The sequence below is a fragment of the Filicampus tigris genome, chromosome 1 (assembly GCF_054856515.1).
Source record: "Filicampus tigris isolate MCC_2025a chromosome 1, RoL_Ftig_1.0, whole genome shotgun sequence".
Taxonomy (NCBI): domain Eukaryota; kingdom Metazoa; phylum Chordata; class Actinopteri; order Syngnathiformes; family Syngnathidae; genus Filicampus; species Filicampus tigris.
The window spans coordinates 19,763,274-19,786,130 of record NC_141217.1 but is presented as its reverse complement, the minus strand read 5'-3'; the positions used below and the strand labels follow the sequence as shown (position 1 = coordinate 19,786,130).

At 39.7% G+C, this 22,857-nt stretch overlaps 3 protein-coding genes across 7 annotated transcripts in view; 1 reads left to right on the top strand and 2 right to left on the bottom strand.

The window, feature by feature from the left end:
- Positions 1-136: 136 nt before the first annotated feature.
- Positions 137-4,808, bottom strand: LOC147153171 (troponin C, slow skeletal and cardiac muscles-like). The gene is made up of 7 exons (XM_086043634.1): positions 4,722-4,808; positions 4,011-4,056; positions 3,162-3,192; positions 1,163-1,309; positions 824-938; positions 597-733; positions 137-392 (listed from the first exon to the last, which is right to left on the bottom strand). The coding sequence occupies exons 2-7, from the start codon at positions 4,032-4,034 to the stop codon at positions 361-363; spliced, it is 486 nt and encodes a 161-aa protein (XP_085899760.1). The 5' UTR covers positions 4,035-4,056; positions 4,722-4,808; the 3' UTR covers positions 137-360.
- A 2,838-nt stretch (positions 4,809-7,646) lies between these two features.
- dedd (death effector domain containing) lies at positions 7,647-17,067 on the top strand. 4 transcript variants are annotated; one of them, XM_086025276.1, is made up of 6 exons: positions 7,842-8,083; positions 8,732-8,781; positions 10,530-11,141; positions 13,192-13,296; positions 13,415-13,519; positions 14,449-17,067. In XM_086025276.1, exons 3-6 carry the CDS (start codon positions 10,595-10,597, stop codon positions 14,850-14,852), a joined length of 1,161 nt encoding a protein of 386 aa, XP_085881402.1. In that variant the 5' UTR covers positions 7,842-8,083; positions 8,732-8,781; positions 10,530-10,594; the 3' UTR covers positions 14,853-17,067. The 4 variants fall into 4 exon arrangements, with proteins under 4 accessions (XP_085881374.1, XP_085881402.1, XP_085881393.1 ...); XM_086025267.1 differs by having other exon boundaries at positions 8,707-8,781; XM_086025257.1 differs by having other exon boundaries at positions 7,842-8,206; positions 8,707-8,781.
- Positions 17,068-19,638: 2,571 nt separating this feature from the next.
- LOC147153169 (paired box protein Pax-7-like) overlaps positions 19,639-22,857 on the bottom strand; it is a 37,058-nt gene continuing 33,839 nt past the window's right edge. For both annotated transcript variants that reach the window (XM_086043620.1, XM_086043610.1), the window contains exon 9: positions 19,639-20,619. In XM_086043620.1, coding sequence (XP_085899746.1) covers positions 20,504-20,619 — 116 coding nt within the window. In that variant the 3' untranslated portion in view covers positions 19,639-20,503. The remainder of the gene's footprint in view (positions 20,620-22,857) is intronic.

Here is a 22,857-nt window from a genome sequence, read left to right as displayed (position 1 = left end):
ATCCTTATTCATGAGGTGTTATCAAGAGAAATGCTGTTACTATTTCAGTTGTAAATAGTTTCTTTGCATATCTAGAAAAGAAGGAAGGAAGAAAGAGGTTTTGATGCGCTTTCATCACATATGACACGAGTCCAAATTGTTAAAATAATTTTATTTGAAATCTTTTTTGTGTGCTGGGGATTTGTAAAACAATCTTGGAGCTTCACTGAAGTTATTTTCAGAAAAATTGACAGGGAGTTTCAATGCCTGCTGAAGACACATGTTGCTTCAAGCACACAGCCAACAGAGGCCTATCTGAAGGAATCACTGCAGCTTGAGGGTGAAAAGAAATGGCCGTTGTGTGGCCTCCATCTCTATCCTTTATTCAACACCTTTCATGAACTCCAGGAACTCTGTTGGACAGAACACATGAAATCAAACACCTCAACACCCTTAGCCCAGGGTTGTTATGGCATATGATGAGGAATAAAAGTGTTTTTTTTTGTTTTTTTTTGACATTGTGGCCCCTTTGCAGTGGCAAAAATATTTTGCCTTCTTCTTTCTAATCACACTGTGGATGTCTTTTAACAACACTAACAATAATAATGAATACGTACCATCATAATCAATTTTGCCATCATTGTTTTTGTCTCCGTCCTTCATCAGCTCCTCAATGTCATCTTCAGTGATGGATTCTCCAGTGGACTCTAGCATGGACTTAAGTTCCTCCAGATCTATGTAGCCATCGCCATTCCTCAACACAGGACCAAAAGAGTTTTTCAGAAAAGTTTTCGCTTGACTCAGAATGTGCAGCGTCGGGTGACAATTAAAAATAGATGCATACTTGTCAAACATGCGGAAAAGTTCGGCCAGCTCCTCTTCTGATTTTCCTTTGCTCTCCTCCTTCATACAGCGGACCATCATAACCAAGAACTCATCGAAGTCAACTGTTCCACTGCCTGTTAAGAGATAGAAAAGAAATAAAACGATAGAGATCTTTATCGGAAGTGAGTTGGTATAAAATCCATTTATTATTCAAATGTGTTTTTTTTTATATCAGTCCATCAACTAAAAAACTGGATACATGTATTATCTTTGGAAAGTCCACATTATACTTTATGTAATAACACCACAATGACAATTGTGTATCACACTTATGATACTCTTATCAGCGCTGTCATACCATCTTCATCCACCTCATCAATCATTTCCTGCAGTTCTTCGGGCGTCGGATTTTGCCCCAGCATCCTCATCACCTTCCCCAGTTCCTTGGTGCTGATACAGCCGTCCTCTGCATCTTGGATGAAGATGTCAAAGGCAGCCTTGAACTCTGTGGGACACACGGGCATTGATAGTATCCAACAACAAATTTTCAATTTATACAATAACACTAAAAAGTATTGCAGTTCATTTTGCTGTGTTGAGAACTGGTTATGATTCATGTAAGACTTTAGGGGGGTTTCTTGTCCACAAGTTTAATCCAGTGAGGAAGCTGAACAGTTATTCTTTTTTCCAGTGGAGGCCAACTTATTGGACAAATTATCTGTCATCCACCTCCTCTTGATGCTCTACTTTGAGCCCATCTTGGACGACTACTTAAATAAAGGACGTGATTACTTTTGATACCTGTACTTAAAAGGGATGTCAACCCCCAAAAATTGTTTTCAAGAATATGTTCTATGCAAGCCCACTAGTTGAAACAAGGCAATATATGAAATATGAGTTAAGCAACAAAATTCACCCATTTTCAGCCATCCCAATGGGCAGCCATTTTTCACTTCTGTCGACTGAAAATGACATCACAGTTGCTCAGGGAACGACCAATCACAGCTCACCTGTTTTCTGAAGCTGAACCGTGATTGGTCGTTACCTCAGCCCTGAGCATTTGTGATGTCACTTTCAGTCGACAGAAGTGACAAAATGGCCGCCCCCTGAGATGGTTAAAAACGGGTGCATTTTGCTGCTTAACTTATATTCCACAAAAGCAATATTAATCAGAATGCTGTGTTTCAAGTAGTCGGTCTGCATAGAACATATTCTTGAAAACATATGTTTGGGGTGATTTTTCGCTTTAAGAACAAGAGCCCAAGTTATAGCCTCTCATCCCCAACCCAAAGAGGGTTGGGTCTTTCCCACCCACCTGTGGTCCAATGAACAGACAATGTGCTTGAGGCAAGAGATGGCGATGGCATGTTCTCTCAAGTACTCATAATTCTGGCTTTAAAATGACAGAATTCTGGAGCATGACCAGCTCTCTTTGTAGCCTCAAAATACTGTAATCACATCAGAATAGTAACGCAAGATCCAGCAATAAGTCACCTTTGCTTTTTAAACAAAACTGAGCAAGGCAAGATGTTGCCACAACTTTGTTAGCTTTTGCAACAATCCGATGTTTGACTGATGATGTCAGCACCAACTAAAGCGATATTGTCAGTCATTCAGTGGGCACATATAGACAAACAACCATTCACACACACGTTCATGTCAATGGGCAATTAAGAGTTTTGTCATGTTATTGGATGCATGTTGAGTTGGAACTACTCCAGGTGATGGATGAAGCACAGTGGCATGCATGTTGCGTTTTTGTTGATGGTTTTCAATTGCAACGTGATAGTTGTGGTATAAAGAGTTGTATTAAGTGTGGTACGTCCCCACTGAAGGACCAGGTACCAAATGTATAGCCCCATTCATGCAACTAAGCAATTGTTTCAAATGGCCCTAAATCAGGCCTTCAGATACTAGCCTACCACTAATAGTATTGATGGCAAAAGCACATTTTAAAGATATAACATCTTAACACACCTTTATTATTTACATTTATTCTTACAACAATACACGCATTACAAATTAGATAAAAATAAATCATTTTTAAACAATCCATTATCACATGAAACATTAACTATATAATTCAAAAACAGATTGAGCGGTAGAGTATATACCGGTATACACAGGCTATGCACCAGGTACCAAATGGGGCTATGCATTTGGTACTTGTACCAGGACCAGGTACCAAATGGGGCTGTGCACCAGGTACCAAATGGGGCTATGCATTTTTGTGCCAAGACCAGGTACCAAATGGGGCTATGCATTTGGTACCTGGTGCACAGCCCCATTTGGTACCTGGTGCACAGCCAGGTATATAGTATATAGTATAGCAGTAAATTCAGTCTTAGTTTGCTTACCATTTTTTTGCTCCTCAGTCAAGTTCTCAACCTAGAGACAAAAGCGGGACAGGACAAGGATCAACTGTACTGCATCTCTGTTCACGACTCAGCGTTATGAGTGATGTATCATGTAGCTGTCTTCACCTACTATTCTCGTTGTTGGAAAGTGTGGACTAGATCAATTGTCATGCTGTTATGTACGCGTGTATGTAGGTGTGGTGTTGGAGCAACATCAGCTGTTCCGTTTATGTCCAGCTGTTTTTTTTTTTCTATTGTTACACTGGCGGATAACCCCCAGTTGCCTTTAAAATGACTGTACTACACAATATGAAGGAACATGGTGATGTTTCTAAAGTGGTGTCATCCAAAGGAAAATAACAGAAAAAAAGCATGGGAACCACAAACAGCAACTCATTTCATGTAAGCCTATGTTTTAAATCCCATCAGTGTTACTTGATGTTCTAATTTTAGTAATTGTCAAGACAAAAGGCACTTTGGGGTCTCAGAAAACTAATATTATATACCGTACCCACAATGAATCATCGAAATATATATTATTATATTTTCAACTGCAAAACTGCACTCAATGCTAATCCAGAATCACATGAACTACCAACTTTATACTAACGCCTCTCTTGTGTGTGCATTCAATTTAGATCCTATGACGATTCACTGACTTGACATTGAAAGGGCCAAACGGTCACAATGGCTTCTCAGCGGTATGCACATAATGACATGTCGCTAAAAGCATTTTTCCTTATAGATTATGCTCTTGAGTGTAATAAATATATCATTTCAAATTCAGGTATTCGTCTTCCTGAAATATTATCAGACAGAATAAATACACTCGGCCTCATTTGTACTTACCGCTGCTTTATAGACGTCATCCATCGCTGCTGGTCCTTCGCCGGCTCTGACAAAATGCGAGACTGGTTCAGCCTTCAGAGTGACTATGGCATTAAAAAAAGCTTATGACCCATCCCACAAAATTGAAGAGTGATAGGAGGGGGTAGGAGCGCTGATTGACAGAAACAGAGTGTAAAAGAGTCCTATAAATAGGCAACAAAAGGAGCCACCAAATAAAAGTAGAACAAGGAAGCGCTCAGTGGATTTAAATGATGTTTAGGTGGGTCAACATTGTCTTGTTTGCATGCTATGGCTGTAATGTCAGAGAGAGAAAATAGAATTGTATCCAGGTATCTTTCAAACAAGGGAAAGATAAGATTCAGACTTCATGTTGGACTATTTTGAAAAAGTAATTGCAATAGAAATTTGAAACCACCGTCCGGAGACTAGACAACTAGAGTGAACTACTATAAAGTAGCTTCATGTGTACGGTATAAAGTAAAAATTAATATTAATTACCATGGAGTATAGATGATTATTTTTATTGAATTATTTTATGTTAAATTATTACCAGCAAAGTCTTGTGAAAAGCAAATGAATCAAAACATTTTGAGCAAATGTATGCTTCTAAGTTTGCATCAACAGCTTGGGGAAGGCACTGTTGTGTTCCAGTGGGAAATAAAGAGTTGCTTGGATAAATTTGGTGTGGATGAGCTTGCACTGAACGCTGACCTTTACCGCATCAAAACATCTTTGGGATGAACTGGAACAGAGATGACGAGCCAGCAGGCCCTCTCTCGGGTCCAGCACAGGCGATCTCTGACTTCCCCCGGGCAACATCCACTGGAGGAGCTTGAAGGGGGGCTGGGGGGGTAGGGGGGGGGGGCACTGGCTCCACTGAAATATGATTGGCCAGGCCAGATCATTTGCTTTTGATATTTTTGTGGATGTTTTTTTTTTTTTTTCACATTTCCCCCCATTCACCATAGGTAATATGGTATAATAAATTTTTATCAGTGTTTTCTGAATAATTTTCTGGGGTCTGTAAAAAAAATAAAATAAAATAAAAAAATAAAAACTTTTGGGGGGTGGAAAAAATGGTTTTGCCAGTGCGTGTGTGTGTGCCTGTGTGTTTATGTGTGTACTCCACATACATATATGTGCACCTGTTGACAATGTAATTTGGCCTGCTCCTCGTGAGCAAACTAGTCCAGCTGTCTCGGGTTTGAAGGGTGTCCTCTCCAGACTGCCTTTTTCAGCTTCTTCCACAGATTTTCAATGGGAATTCCATCAGAGTTTTGATTTGTAGGCTTTTAGCTGTGTATTTTAGGCCATTATCCTGTTGGAAGACCAAGTTTTCCAATACTCGGCAGGGCATTTCTCGCCACACTGATTGACTTAATCGTCCTGAGATTTCACACACCCTGCACAGATTCAAAGTCTGTTGCGCACCTGCCTGCAGGAACCAATCCCATACTGCCTGCACACAAGTCAGGCAAGTTTATCACTACACCATCAGTGACTCAGACTAATTTAAAATAATAATAATAAAAATAATAATAATAATTATAATAATCATCATCATCATAATTAATATTATTATTATTATTAGTAGTAGTATTAATATTATTACGTTAAGTCAAAGTGTATTTTATTTTTAATAAAAAAGAAACTTAATTCTTAAATGTCACTGTTAAAAATGCACTTCCAATTAAGTCTTGGCAAAAGCGGTTGTCAAGTTTCTGTTGAGAGTTGTTGGCATCTGTTGAACTAAAAGTAAGTTATAATCTCACTTTGTTACTTTTAAAGTAATACCGGTCATAAATTAAGGATGATGAAAGTGATGACAAAGTGATGCCACAAAATTAATGGATGAATGTCCTTTGGAGAGATTAAACAAAAATGGAGCTCTTTGGAAAGGCACATACGCTTCATAGACAGAAGCATGCAAGGAAAATAAAACTGTACTGTGAAACATGGAGCCGATTTGCTTATGTTCTGGGGCTGCTTTGCTAGATCGGACATGGTGCAATAAAATCTTTTGACAATTAAGTACTTTGCTGAGGGGCACCTCAGATGTGGATACAAGCAAATGAGGAGCACTCCTCGGATTTGGTGAATAGAGCTTGCATGCGTGCTTAATTGCTTGCACATCTCTGCCCCAAGTGTACTTTCAATTGCATCTTTTGTAAATACTGTAAAGGCTTTTGCACTCATATGTATGGCGTTTTAACTACAAAAAAACCCCACCAATATTTATTATAATAATTATAATAATATGATGATAATAAAGAAGAACAAAAATAAATTCTGCAAATCTGCACCCATGTCAAATAAAATTAGTCTTAAAACAAATTACTGTATAGTAACAATATTAAGATAACTTTCTTAGTTACGTTGTCCTATATACTGTATTACTTTGTTCAGATGCCTTCATGAAAATAGATCCACAGATAGAGAGCTATTTTAAGTGTGCCATGTCCTTCACTGGAAATAGTAGTCCTCTAACAGTGGGGATGTAATGGTGGGGGTGAGGGGGGTCTCTTGTCTACACAGGACAAACAGAAAACACATTTGCAGTAAATGTAGAACAAATTTTGAGGTCACAGGTCAATCAGCTACATTTAGCCCTGGTATCAATGAAGGAAAAGTAATGATTTTTCATATGGCTCATGCCGTATTTACGATCCTAACCCCCCCCCCCACAATAGGACTCCTGTTATGTTTATGGACCTAGCTACAATATAGTTTATAAGTGGCAAGAAAAGAAACCCTACATTGAGGTACTGATAGTACGGATCATAAAACACATGTGCAAATTATGCGTAAAAAGTAGATGTGTAAAGAACATTTTGGTTTTCAAAACAATTTATCTGCCACGGGCATTTTAGCCTGGGAAAAGACTTTCTTTTCTATTTCTAAAGTGAATGCAGCCACACTGTTAGTAACAATGTACAGGTAATCTTGTTGTTATTATTATTATATTTGGATAATGAAAGTGAGGGAATTCACAGTAATACTCAAAGAGTGAGATGTGAGTTTCCTTCAAACTCGTTATGTATCTTTTCTTTCATTTACAAATGTATTTAAGTACACTATTTACGAAATTTAAATTGTACATTCGGTCAATATCGTAATCCATGAAATTGTTGCCTGTTAGAGGAAACAATTTGCATTCATCTTTTTAAAATTCGCATTTATTTATTACATCATTGTCGGGGGTCACGGTCCAATCCGGTGTGTATTGATCATTATTTCCAATGTCCAGTAGATGGCAGTGATTCACTTTTAAATCGGTTGCAGAAAGAAATGTGATGGAGGCGGAGAAATAAATATATTTATATATTTTTACATTTTCTTTAAAGAAACGAAATTCATCCATACGGAACCACAATGTAATTACTTGTAAAATCCCCAAACCTTAAACATTGTCACATTTTAAACAATTAAACTCTTCAAACTGACTCAATTTTAAATTTAAAAACTAGAGTATAGCTTGCTTATATACATAGTGAACGTTAGAATTTACAATGTGTTTGTACCTGAAATCCCTTGATATATGTTTTTGTGAGTTTTCACTTTTGTGTTGTTTTTCTGACTTTCAATAAAGTTTAATTATTCAAAAGAGAGGAAGAAGAAGAGTGCTGCTCGGGAGGAAATGAACACCACTGTAAACAGGAAGTACTTTCATTTTATCCTAAAGTCCAAGTGGTATGTGTTTAAGGGCCGAAAATCAGCAAAACAAGTCTTATTGCTGGCCAATTGGCGCTGCCCTGCCACAAAGTAAGAGTTTTGAAACGTATATAATTAAGCATAATTGTGTAGATTATCAAAACGAATTTATTTGTCCACGAAGAAGCCTCGCCAGATGACGCGTCTATCTAGTTTAGCATTAGCTGTCGCCATGTATTTACGGCGTTATAACTTCTCTCGACTAGCACACGAGCGGAATGTCTGCTCACGCTGTCAAACACAACAAATTGCGGCCACCACTTTGACTTGAAATGACTGTTGGTCAGTTAGTGCTGCTTTTTCGACGCCGGCGTTGACGGCGCAGTTGATGTTAGCTTGCGTCCCCGACAAGAAGACTGCAGGTCACGAGGATGGGCAATCTGCATGTTTTGTTGTGTGTTGAGTTGAAAGTGTATTTTAGTCGGGTCGGTGTCCAGATTTGCTGACTGTTAGTTCCTTCAAATTAACGTTTTGCCTACTCGATTGTACGTACGTTTCTGCTCATTATCACGTCATGGTTTATGTGTGTATATAATGGGAGTTGGGGATATTAACATGTAGAGCGATCAGTTTTAAGTTTGAGATGCAAGTTGTATTTGGTAGGTTTGTTGTGTTATAAGCTTCGAGTCACTCCAAAGGTTATCGACATGCTTTGTGCTGTCGTTGTATGCAAGTCCAGATGATCCACAGACACTCTGCCTTGTTATACTAGCTTGCGTGATTTCCGTAACATTTTGATGTGTTAAATATCAGTTTCAATTATACATTCAAACAAGGACGTGATAACAACAGTACGTTTGATAGTTTGATAAATCCTACTATGGGTGGACCGTTTAACGCCATTGTCTTTCAGTTTGTCCTTTATGTTGGCCTGTGTCTGAAACAATTTGCTCGAATAGTTTGGACAAAAGGTAGTGGACTCACTTGACAGTTTATCCAGCATCAATACCAACAAAAACATAGGTGTAATGTGTATGTCCATTAGTGTGAATGCCAGTGTGTGTGTGTAGGTCTGTTTATCCATGGCTGGGGTCACCAACGTGGTAGCCACCAGCACCAGGTAGGCCCCAAAAATAACTCATCAATGATAGGCATTATGATTTCCAAGAATGTTGTATAAGCTCCCATTTGGCAATGTAAACTCTGGCAGAGATTTTTAGGAGTTAAGTGTTGCATATTGATTTATCCAGCCATTCATTATCCAAACCGCTTATCCTCACAAGGGTCGCGGGCGTGCTAGAGCCTATCCCGGCTGTCTTCGAGCAGTAGGCGGGGTACATCCTGAACTGGTTGCTAGCCAGTCGCACAGAGACAAACAAACATTCACACTCATAATCACACCTAAGGATAATTTAGAGCGTTCAATTAACCTACCATGCATGTTTATGGAATGCGGTAGGAAACCGACGCAAGCACAGGGAGAACATGCAAACTCCACACAGGAAGGCAGGGGCCAGATTCGAACCCACGACCTCTGCACTGAGGCGGATGTGCTAACCAGTCGATCACCGTGCCACTGCATATTGATTTATCTATTTCCTAATTATTGTGATAAATCTTTAACATGATTCGTCAATAATAACATAAACAAACATGAGCAAATGCGTTATTTCAGAAGTGTGCATCAAACTGGTAGCCCTTTGCAATAATCAGTACCCAAGAAGTAGCTCTCAGTGTGGTGACTCCTGATGCCTTATGTGCTATTCAAAATTGATGGATGTGCGATTTTTGGGGAGAAAAATTAACAATTTCATTTCAGTTTACATGAAAACACAAAATTTGAATTAAAAAGAGGAGCGGGAAGAATAAATCTTATATCCAGCCCCTTTTAGAGAAAAACATTTTCATTTTGCATTCAGATTTCCTTTTAGCCTCACTATTTAAATAAATCAACAAGTCTTATAAAGGACTTTTGAACTATTCTGCAGATCAAGATTTTAATGAACCATTTTGTAATTTAATATCCTTAATTTAATGAGATTTTAAATATCGTACTTTCCCGATTACAAAACACACTTGATTAATGCACACCTGATTAAAAGCTACAAAAGCTAGACATAAAAGCTCCTTTGTCTCCAATTACAAAACACACAAAGCTACAAAAGAGCTTTTATGTCTAGCTTTTGTAGCTTTTAATCAGGTGTGCATTAATCAGGTGTGTTTTGTAATCGGGTAAGTACTATATTTAAAATCTAATTAAATTAAGGATTAAGGACATTGGCAGCTTCTGATTATTACCTGTGGGTCTCCACATTATAACATGGGATATTTGCAAAGAAAGAGGTTACATAGATGTTTTTGTTCTTTTTTTAAAAAAGTTTTTTTTAACAACACTGGTAGACGCAGCTCGTTACACAGTAGCATCCCAGAACTCTGTCTCAATCTGTCGTCGTCACACGAAGCAAATTCGTAGACGAGCTTCACCACGCAGCAGTGCAGCCTTTGGAAACCAGTTTGTTACATGTTGGGGAGACATAGTATATACACTAAGTATATAGGTGAGGGGGTGTCGCTCCAAGGCCGGACTTGCTGTCATGTTGTTACCTGCCAGGGATCGTGGGCATCAGTTGCCAAACTAACAACAGAGAGAAAGTGGTCGCACTGCGGAGATGGCTGTATTTATGGCACTCGTTCCCTATGCTCATTAAACTCAACTCAAAATGCTTATTTTGAACAAGTGCGACTCCGTGTACGGAGTGGGTCCGGCAAAGTGCCAAGTGCTGCTGTTCAAGAGCTGTTATGCATTTGAAATGCTCGCATCTCACTTGTTATACTGTACAATTAATGTATGTCTTCCTCCTTTTCTAGCTCATTAGCCAGAGAGGAAGACAGCAGGACTTGCAGTTGCTGACTTTGCGCTTTTGGCCCCTGAGATGACATCACAGCGGCCTCAACTCCACGGTGGGGCTATTCATCACCAGGTTGCCCACAATGACTCAGCTCAACAAGCCCAGCCTCATCTCCAGGCCCATCATCTTGACTCAAATGCGAGCGGCGCCACCGCTGGCCGTTTGGACAACAGAGCTCTCACGCGCCGGCCCGGATGCTCCACTTTGGCAACAACTAGCGGCGTCTCGGCCTGTTTGGTCAACTCCAGCGTCTCTAAAGGATCGAGGAGTTTTGAGCCCTGGCCTGAGGAGGCGGTGGACAAGTCACATGGGTTGAACTCGCTCCACCGCATGTTTGACATAATCGGAGCCCAGCTCACTCATCGGGACGTTCGAGTACTGTCGTTTTTGTTCGTTGACGTGATTGACGAGTACGAGCGTGGCGGCATCAGGAGCGGACGAGATTTCTTGCTGGCGCTGGAGCGCCAAGGTCGCTGTGATGAGACCAACTTTCAACACGTGCTCCAGCTTCTGAGGATTATCACTCGGCATGACCTCTTGCCTTACGTCACACTTAAGAAACGCCAGGCCGGTAAGTAGTTTCGCCGTCATGTCTAAGTCATGATTTGCTTGTTGAAGGATCATATTTAAATTGCAAATTGATATTAATTGCTCAACATGTGCTTATTTTGGATCAAATAGTTTAAAAAAAAAACATGGCTTGGGTGGATGAAAATGCTATTATTATACCAGAAGCTCAAGACCTTATGTAAGGAAGTAAGGGATTCATTACCAGAGCTGGGTATTTTACAAAAAATTCCCGTCCGTTTATCGCCTTCCGTCTGCAGCCTGGGTACCCTTCTGCCGTCCGTCTATATGCCTTTTTGTCAAGTCAGACCAAATAGTAATCGCCTATAGGTCGGTTAGCGTTTTCGTCGACAAATTTCACCAATTGTGGTAATGAATTCATCACAATAACAAACTGAGTAACTGTTTTTGATTGAGTATAAACAAGGGATCAATTCAAATTTGCTACAGTCAAGCTTTCATTGGCCTTTATTTATTTCTAATGTATATTGAATAGGGGTGTAACGGTACGCTAAATCACATTTCGGTTCGGTTCTGTTTTTTGGAAACTTCGGTTCGGTATATTTTCGGTACAAAAAACAGACTTTTTTAAAAAATATGTTTATTTTGAAAAGATGACATGTAAATGGTACATTTTTTTGGGGAAAAAAAATAAAAGCGAACCATTTGGGTGACATTCTAAGAAATTAGTACACCAGAATAAAAAATACACTAACAATAAAGATATCTTCATTTTGTAAATTATGAAGACACTGAAATCTTTAAACACTCAGCAGCAACAGCCTATGACACATCCAAGCGTTCAAGTTAAAGCCAAGTTGTCATTACAGTACATATGCACTTTTTGTGAAAAAAATACATACAATAATAGTTACAATTATTGTTAACTGTATTAAAACTCTTTTTATAATGAAATACAGTAACTTTAAAGCCTTTATGAAATGATTTACACTTTTTAGGCATTGAAATCTTTGAATGTTCAACAGCATATTGTAACGAATTGCGTTATCTGTTTTGTGGTCGAATTTGTGTGTTGCTGAGTTATGATGTTTCCGAGGTTCATGAATGCATCGTACGGCTAGCGAGAGAAGCAGCGGAGAACGAAGAACAGAGCTGTTGTACTTTGTTTTTGGCTAAAAAATAATGCTTGAATCCTCGAAGAAACATTCCAAGTCGGATATTCGTTATTATGTTCGACGTGTTGCCTGCAACATAGCTGCCAATCTCATGTAGTAATGTCGGCACACAACTTTGGGATGTATACACGGACCTTTCCCCATCGGCGATTTTAACAGGAAAGCTAGAATGTTCCCAAACTGGAGACCGCAGTGTACGGGGGAACTTGGAGCTCTGGCTTGTTTGCGTTATGCCATTATAATGCCATTTATCCATGCATTTATGATTTATCACGGCTACTGGGGTCCTGGCTCCTCTTTAGTGCCGCCATCCTCCTCTCCCGCTTGCAACAGTCAATGGCGCCCGTGCGTAAGCTCGCGCTAATAAGTGGACCGAACCGACGCCCTCTATATTAGTGTTGGGGAAATTTCATTTTCTACACAAGCTGGTTCAGTTCAGTTCACAAATTTTAAATTGAACTGTGATTAAAATTTTATATTTTTTATTCATTCCAAAAATGAACTACTTCATAGTTTTTGGGGTTTTTTTTTTTACCTTTTTTTCCCCTTCAATACACTGTACCCTAAAAATACTGGCATTTCCCCTTTGTTGATACACTTCAGTCGACACTATTAGCCAGATGCAACTTTCACTCTACAGTGTCAAAAACACTAGGGAAAACTTGTTGCTTGAAATCTTTTTTTTTTTTTTTTTGCATTAAAACAAAAATAGGGTTGTAGTCCTTAATGTGAATGCAAAAATTACAATCTGAGGTAGAATGTAGGCTGAGGTAGGAGAATGGGTATGTGTTGCCAAATAAGGTTTTTGTCCCCCGATTCCTAGTCATGTGGCGATAGTTAGTGATCGCTGGGGTAATTGCTTTCATCTTCCACCTTTATGACATGCTCCACTAGTATGAATGTGTGCGTGTTCCCCAGTGTGCCCAGATCCTGTTGACAAGTATCTGGAAGAGACGTCAGTGCGCTACATTTCACCGAGAGGAGCCATGAAGAGCAGGGAAAATGCGCCTCACAGAATGACAGGTGAGAGTGTGCATCTATGCATGCAAGTTCTGTTTTCATCATCATAAGACAAAGTGGGAGAAAGATTTGGTTAAAACGTCTACCGCACAGTCCTTATAGCTCTGTCATGTCCTGACAGGACCCTATGTTGGGCCGTCTCGAATGAAAGCAGCTCCCTCTGTACCGAACGGGATGTGGAAGAGAAGCCATTCCTTATCCGACTTCAGAGAGAAGCAAACTTGTGGTATGAATGTAGTAGTTTGTTTTTCAACTGTTGAAAATTTCATATTAGCGTTACACTGTTTTAAGTTTGATGTCCAACATTTCCTCTTAACAATCTTGCATGCTGGTGTAAAAATAAATTAACTGGCGTGTAATAGCACTCATAACTAAAACGACTCACCTTTTGTAGACACACACAGAAGTGAGGAACATGGGTTTGCAGAAGACGTCAACTTAACTGGTACACGCACAAGTTTAAAAGCAAGCTATCCACTGTATTGTGAAACATGCAAACGATATTAACACCGTTCCTCACACCGACTTAACTAACCGCGCAGGTCTGTGATGTCAGTTTATGCATTTCTGTTATTCCCGGAAGCTAGTGAAAGCAGAGTGAGTGAAAGACATGGCGGGCGCGAGACTGACCTGGATACATTGCAGCTCCATTTGTGAGTGTTAACTCGATGTTTAAAGCAGAAATGGACGGAGCGACGTTTTTTGACACAAAGTCGCTTTGGCTTCTTCTGCTACTGTTTCCAGTATATTTGGTCAATCTGCGCATGTCAAAATAATTTGTTCCGATCGAAAGTGTGATGCATGAACATGCAAGTCCCGATCACATCAAAATTTTTAGCGTCCATGAAAACAGTGCATCCGATCATAATTTTTATCCGAACTCTGATCGGAGTAGAGACATTTTGTCCCCGTAAATGTAGCCATTGTGGGGGGGATTGAATCCGTTTAAAGATGTTGGTGCAAGAATGTTTTTCTTTGATACACTGTGCCATGTGAAATATGTAGGCCAAAAAACGCTGAAGCAAAAAAAAGAGACTAATAAAAAATGGAAGACGTGCAAGGAGCAAGTGGCTTGTTGCATTTAGTGCAGTACCAATAACAGTCAGCTTTCCACATTCGAAGCGTGTTGACCATCCTTGTTCTCGGCTTCGCTAGATATCCGCCTGCGCGTCCGTGCCGAATATTGCCAGCACGACTCCGCCCTCCAGGGCAACATCTTTTCCAACAAGCAAGAGGTGGTGGAGCGCCAGTTTGAACGCTTCAACCAGGCCAACACTATCCTCAAATCACGAGACTTGGGCTCCATCATCTGTGACATCAAGTTCTCTGAGCTCACCTACCTGGATGCTTTCTGGAGAGACTACATCAATGGCTCGTTGTTAGAGGCCCTGAAAGGAGTTTTCATCACAGATTCTCTTAAGCAGGCAGTGGGCCACGAGGCCATCAAACTGTTGGTCAACGTCGATGAGGAGGATTACCAGGCGGGCCGGCGCAGACTTCTTTGTAATTTGGTGACGAGTGGAGATCCTCCCGGCGGTATCAAAGACTGCGTGTCGTAGACGTCAGGTCAAGCATACAGAAGGAATACAACTGTGCCTCCCGACGGGGAATAGAAAGAGATGTAAGGATGTTGCACATGTGAAACCCGTGTTTTGGAATGTGTGTATGTGTCTGGAATTCCAGCAGTCCCACTGATTCATTTAGCGCAGTGGTCGGAGGATAGTTGGTACCAGAGCTGGGCACTTGACCCTTTTTTGCCGGTCCGGCTGCGACCCTTGACCTGGGTACCCTTCCGGCCGCGACCCCCCCCCCCCCGCCCTTATTCATAAAATTGATCAGCCCCCGCCTGCCCCAGTCCAGCCATTTTTAAAAATTTGTCCCCCCCCCCTCCCATCACCCCCCCTCACCTCCGCCCCAAAAATGGGCATCCGGCCGGGCCGGCCCAGGGACGGACTGCCCAACTCTGGTTGGTACCCCCAACGTATAGCATGCAAAGGGATTGGGGACTGTGCCAGCCAAAAGAAGTTGGTAATGCATACAGATTTACATTCATTGGAATGTGAATCTGTTCATTTTCTTCAAGAGAGAAAATGCGTTTTGTTTTATTTACACTGATTTTGATAACATTAAAAAAAAAAATCCTCTGGTGTCAAGTTACTCCCAGTGGGGGATGTACCGACTTTTTTTCCCCAGATAATTTATTTTTTCAGGTCAGATTGGTTGTATTAACTCATTTTTAAAGTGTTCCGTATGTTCTGTAAAAGCACCGACTTTAGTAGCCGCACAGTTAGGTTTTTTTTTAGTTGTGTGTGTTTTCTTCCTGTATGTCTAAGACCATTTGTACTAACAAGACTGAGTATCGCAAAGGAATTTCATATTCAGTTTCTACGTTTGCTGCCACACCAGGGAATAAAAAAGTTCAATATAATGTGATAAGTTTCACATTTTAAAAGTAAAAAGTTTCACGTAATAAAAGTTATTTTAAAACATGATATGGTTTGGCTTCCACATTCATCGTAACAAAACAAAAGCAATTACTTCCGGTTTAGGTGATTGGCAAAATCGTTTTTGTGTTTTATAAATCAAAATTACTAGCGATGTAACTACAGTGTGGCCAATAAATATTGGGCAACTTAAAATTTTACCCATTTAAAAAGGTAAAAGAGGTTTGTAATTTTCATTCTAGGTACACGTCAAGCGTGAGAGACAGAATGTAAAAAAAAAAAAAAAAATCCAGGAAATCACATTGTATGCTTTGTAAACAATTCATTTGTGAAAATGGGTGGCCAATAAGAATTGGGCAGCCAGCAAAAGTTACTTTTAATATTTTGTAATGTAGCCTTGGTTGCCAATGACAGAGGTCAAACGGTTCCTGTAGTTCTTGACCAGGTTGCACACACTTTGGTTGGTATTTTGCACACATCGTCTCTCGAGCTGTGATGTTTGAGGGCTGTCGCTTGGAAACACAAAGTTTCAACTCCCTCCGCAGGTTTTCGGTTGGGTTGAGGTCTGGAGACTGGCTCGGCCACTCCAGAACCGTGATATGCTTTTTATCTTGGTTTTCCTGGCTGTTTTCTTTGGAACGTTATCATGCACCCAGCCATGTTTCATCTTCAGTTCTCTGACAGAGGGAAGGAGGTTTTTACCCAAAATGTCACAAAACATGTCTCCATTCATTTTGCCATTGGTATGGACCAGTCTTTCTATCCCTTTTGCAGAAAAGCATCCCCAAAACACGTTTCCACCCCTATGCTTGACAGTAGGTATGGTGTACTTGGGATGCAACTCAGCATTCTTCTTCCTCCAAACACGCCAAGTGGTATTTAAACCAAAAAGTTAACATTTTTGACCACATCACAATCTCCCAATCCTCCCCTGGATCATCCAGACGGTCTACAGCAAATTTCAGACGGGCCCTTACAAGATTTTTGCTTAGTAGGGGAACATTATGGGCAATGCAGTATTTCACCCTATGACAACATAGTATGTTACTTCTTGTCATCTTTGTGCTGGTGGTCCCAGCTGTCTTCAAACCATTGACCAGTTCCCGCAGTGTAGTTCTGAACTGATTCCTCACTCTTCTCAGGATCATTTGAACCCCACGAGGTGAGATCTTGCATGGAGCGCCACTCCGAGGGAGATTGTTAGTGAGGTTGTACTACTACCATTTTCTAATAATGTTTCTTTCTAACTGTTGATTTTTTTTCTCACAAGGTTGTTTACCAAATTGCAATTTGTCATTCCAGCTTTGTGCAGTAAAATTTAATCTCTGGTTTCTTTGAGTTGTTTGTTTTCTAGCTGCCCGATACTTATTGTATTGGCCACCCATTTTCACAAATAAATTCTTTAAAAGTCATACAATGTGATTTCCTGGAATATCTTTTACATTGTATCTCACGCTTGATGTGTACCTATGATGTAAATTACAAACCTCTCATCTTTTTAAACGGGCGAACTTGCACATTTTTAAGTTGTCCAATAGTTATGTACTACTAATACTGTAAATAATAATTATATCAAGTGTTTAAAATGGTTCGATTGAAAAATTCCGCCTCTGACCTGAAACGGAAGTACTGTAAGTGGTTCATTTTGTTGCGCCGAATGCGGAAGCGAAGCATCATGTTGCTGTCTTTTCAGTAAGTTTCAACTCAAGCGGAGGATGTTCCCTTAGTCCCGTACTGTGTCATGTTTTTACCACCAAATTGTTTTAAATATTATTTGTCATGAGAACAGTATATGGTGGAAGTGAACACGGTTACCATTAAAATCATTGGATTTTGAGAAAATGGTGTGCAGTCAATGGATAAAGAATTCTAGTTCTCTGCTTTACTTAGGATGTTCATTGAAAATCTTAGCTCTTTTAAGGGGGACAATGGAGACATTATATGGAAAGTGCTTGTATTCAAATAGCTGCGTCCCTGGAGTATCTCGGTCATTTAAGTGTGAAATTTTAAAACCAAGTAATTGTTTTATGAAGTGCCTTGATCAGAAAATGTGTCCCTTGCCAAGGTGTTCATACTTTGGTCCCAATGTGACGTAAGTGACTAATTTGAATACCGCCCCCCAGGGGCGGAGCCAGAATGTGGCTAGTGGGTGGGCCTGGAAAAATCAGGGTGGGCCTGAATATTTCTCTCACTCAGCACAATCCTCCTGTCCTGACACATAGTATATTCAAATAAAATGGCAAACTAAATAATAAGTTCTTCCTGAGAAAACCATAATTATGTCATTCTTAATATTAAATAAAACAAGAAAACACAATGAAACACAAATCCAAAAATAATTTAATAATAATTTACAAAAAATGTAAAAGTATGTATTTTTTCATGAATCTCACTTGGGTGGGCAGTCTGTCAATCTGGGTGGACCTGTGCACACTCAGGCCCACCCATGGCTCCGCCCCTGCCGCCCACACACCAAGGTTCTTCACCCATGACTTGGCATCTCCCTTTGAAAAGATCTGCCATTTTATTTTAAGTCCTAGTTAGTTTGAGAGAATTAATATGAATTTCAATATCATGTGCCTGTGCATTAATTTACTCCACAGAAGAAGCACACCACTTGTCACACAATAGGCCCCTGAGACACAGCCCAAGCTTTTGTCCTTTAAGCGGAAGTCAACCCAAACATATTTTTTTCAAGAATATGTTCTCAGCAGGCCCACTACTTCAAACATGGCATTCTGATTAATTTTGCGTTTGTGGAATATAAACTGCAGCAAAATGCACTCGTTTTTAGCCATCTCCAGGAGCGGCCATTTTGTCTTCTGTCGACTGAAGATGACATCACAACCGTCACAACGACCAATCACGGCTGACCTGTTTTCTGAATCTGAGCCATGATTCTGAGAGATCTGTTTTCAAAAGTAGTTCGACTAGACTTGGATCTGGTAAAAAAAAAAAATCTGTAAAAAAAAAAAGATCATCAGAAAAATAAATACTCAAGTAATGTTCAGTTACAGTCCGCTGATAGTGTAGTGGTACACACGCCTGAGTTGTGTGCGGGCAGCGTGGGATCGATTCCCGCTCAGTGACAGTGTCTATGTGTGCCCTGCGACTGGCTGGCGACCAGTTCGGGGTGTAGTCTGCCTTCGCCCATTGACGGCTGGGATAGGCTCCAGCAACTCCCCGCGACCCTATATAGGATAAGCGGTTTGGAAGATGACATGACATGACATGTTCAGTTACCTATAAAATCAACAATAAGGCTCAAAGGTATACACTATAAAGTTAACCTGCAGCCGTCACTTTCTTCAGTCTTAAAAAGCAGGATTACAGTGGATGGCATTTGATAATTTTCAGCAAAATCTAGGGAGTGCTGACTGTTATTTAATTACAAATAGAATGTATAATAAACTCCCCCCCTTTCTTTCTTCTTTCAAATTTAAACTAAATAAGTGTGCCGCCATCTAGTGGTTGAAATTGGAATTACATAATTTAAACAAGCGTTAGACCCAAAGTTTAGTAATTAACCATTCAAAAATAGAAATATGTGAACTAGCAGGAGTGCAAACCTGGAAACCGCGATGGAGTGGGGATCTTTTGTGACAGAAGGAACAGCTGGAACTTTTCTGGCACACTTTGTAATCAGATCATTAAATCCCATTCCAAAAATGAAACATCACACAAGGTACCTGCAAGTGGACAAATTTGATTTGTCAACATTATCCATCCATTTCTGTACTGCTTCTCCTCACTAGCGTTGCTAGTGTTCCTATCCCAGCTGACTTTGGGCGAGAGGCGGGGTAAACCCTCAACTGGTCGACAGCCAGTTGCAGGGTACATATAGATGCAAAAATTGACATATTTAATCAAATTCTGTTTTTATTAAATAATCAAAGGCGAGCATAGTTACAGAAGGCAATTGATATTTGTTTGATCCACACAGATGTGTCCATGTCAACAGTGAAGAAACAACTTGAGATGAATTAAAAAGAAAAGAAAGGACACAGTTGAGACAATCCATAATAATAATAATAATAATAATAACAATAATAATACACATTTTATCTGCGTTTTTATTTGTTATTTGGTGAGAATGAAATAATGTCCAAAATGGAAAATCTGTAGTGTCTTAGGGCCAACTACATTTGATGAATCTCACATAAAAACACATTAAAAATTTATTTTTTACCTGACATTTCTTGATAAGATAACAATATATTACAAAGATATACATTTTTTCCTTTTTACAATGATATGACACAGAGTATTGTACCAATATTGAGCTACCTAAAGATGATTATTAAAATAAAAAGTAACACAGGAGTGTTGAATGTGTTTCAAAGTCCCCAAATGTTTTTTTGAAACTCATCATTCAAATTACTGGATCCGTTTGCAGTTATTTGACCTTTTAATTTTCAAATCTAAGGATACCAAGTAACCGTCCCATTGATTGTAACCAAGTAAAGAATTGTGTTCACCAAAAGTCTTCCAATTGTTATCAGCCACTCCACACCCATTTAGAAATCTAGCTATGACTCCATGGAACAACTTAAAACATGTTTGAAAATATACTGACTTGTAATGCTTGGCTGATATGTTCCCATCGGAAATGATATAAGCCGATACCTGCAATTGTCAACCAAAATATCATAACATCAAACCAAATGATTGCATGTTTAGCTCACACTTGTACTCTTAACAAAATGGTATAACGGAAGGTGATAGTACTACAGATGTTGTGTTGTGCTGCTGAGGTCACATTAGGACTAGTATGCCTGACCAGTCTCCACCTGCAGCAGTCCCAAAACACCCGAGTGGTCGGACAGCTTGACCCTGCGCTGGCTGGACAGGCCCACGTTCTTGGCCAGACAATTCATAGCAGCTGGAGAGGACAAAAGAAAACGTTACTCTGATACCCTGTTACTACATAAAAACTGAATTAGTAGTTAAATAACATTTAGCACTCTTTATTTAACTGTAAAGGATTTACTCAGTCATATTTTTTTTAATATGGAATGTTTTTCATTTGCTTGAGTATCACCAAAAGGTTTGCCCCAAATTTCGAGTTAGCTGCTAATGCAGCTAGCATGACTCTTGACCAAAAACTCTGTTACCCTGTTGCTGTAATTAGAGTCTTATAACAAATTAAATTAATAGTAAAATTACATTTACCACTCATTTTTTATTGTAAAGGATTTATTCAGTCATATTTTTTAATATGGAATATGTTTTTCAGTTGCTTGAGTATCTCCAAAAGGTTTGCCCCAAATTTCGAGTTAGCTGCTAATACAGCTGACATGACCCTTGAGCAAAATCTCGGTTACACTTTTGCTGTAATTAGAGTCTTATACAAATTCAATTAGTAGTAAAATAACATTTAGCACTCATATTTTTAAATAGCCTCCACATTTCAGGCGCGCGTATCTCCAACAGGTTTGCCTCAAACACTGCAAAATATATATGACAAATATCGCATAAAAAAAGTGTGCCATTGATGGTTGAGCTGGACAAATCAAATTACATAATGGTTTATTTCTTCTTTTCTTTAAAGCATCAAAATGACCAAATAAAAGGTATTTTCTTCAAAAATGTTGGCGCTTAAATCATCCTTCAATTCTGGAATGACCTATATACCACAGTACCACAGCATTACCTTTTGTTAGTTCAACACAAAATCTGAAGTTGGTCCATGTAATTGCAGCATGAATGTAATTTTTTTTTTTGGGGGGGGTGCGTAAGACAACCAAAAATGTGAAAAACAGACGGCATAAAAACATATTAGCTTGGTTGTGTTGTAACGTGAGCGGGATCGCTTTTTGTGTGATGTGACTGCAAACATTGAGAGGCGCATCCCCATTTTGTTTACATGATTCAAAGTGAGCGATAAGAAGGCAGCATGTCAGACAGACAGACAGACAAAAGGCCCATAATAATAAGCAACGGCTTCCGAAAGCTGGCACTAATGCTCAGCACATTTCTCACATGTGGCTCCTCCCCTGTCGAGTTGCTGATGGCTCCTCTTTTTTTTAAATGACGAGAGGGAGAGGAGTGTTGACAGCAAAGTGACATGACGTGGTGTGCTTGTGTGCGGATAAGGAGCGCGTGTCCGTTAGGATGCTTCTGCGCATGGAGTACACAAAAAAAGGAAAGTGTCACACATGGAGGAAGAAGAGCATCTATGGGCGGGCAAGTCTGTCATCCAGGAGCACTTTGGGAACCTCTAAGGTTTAGCGAGGCCTTCCATATGAAGCTTTCCTTTTCCCCGTCAGACAGATTTACACCTTAAACCCCCGCTGAGCAGTCACACTGAGACTCCTCTGTGTCCAAGGAGGAGCCTATCGAGCGACACACAAACACACGTGCACGCACACACCGCAGCTATTTTGACAGTAGAGTATGTTCTTTAATCTGTCAGGTGCTTTTTGAATTAGAGCAAGAGTGAAATGCCTGAAGTAAAGTTAGTTTTGCAGGAAGAGTAAGTGGGGGTCGATGGAAGGCCTCAGCCAAAACCTTTACAGCCCCGAGATGATCGTGTTGGGCTTAACTCAAAGTGGCATCACTTTGAAAGCACCTTGTTTGAATCAAGCAAAAATGGAGAGGAAAATCAAGGGACTAGTGAGTGAACCAATTACGTTCTATCCTGCAAGTGTTTCTTTATTTTATTTATACACTGATTACAATCAAGCCCTATATAGCTGCTTATATATTTTGCAAACAAATCAAAGCTGTGCCGTGGTGTTTTTGGCATTTTTTTGTTGGCAACCTATCCTCCGTTAATCGCTGAAAATCTCACCCCAGTTGGGGTTAACTGCAAAAGTAAACGCGCAAGAAAAAGAATTACACGCATTGTATATGTGAACGTAAGACATGTTTTGTTTCAAAAATATTGGTAGCGCTAATGCTAAAGTCGATGTAAAAAACCCTTGGCAGGCTAACGGGAAATTAGCATCGACATTTGGGAGTAATATTCCTTCAAATAATAAATATTAACACACAAACACTGCAGGAAAACATAAATACAGGTAACATAATACTCAAAGGCACATCTCATTCTGTAAAAAACGAGTTACTAATAGAGCACAGCTGTAACTTTCTTCTTCTACTCTTCTTATCTCATTGT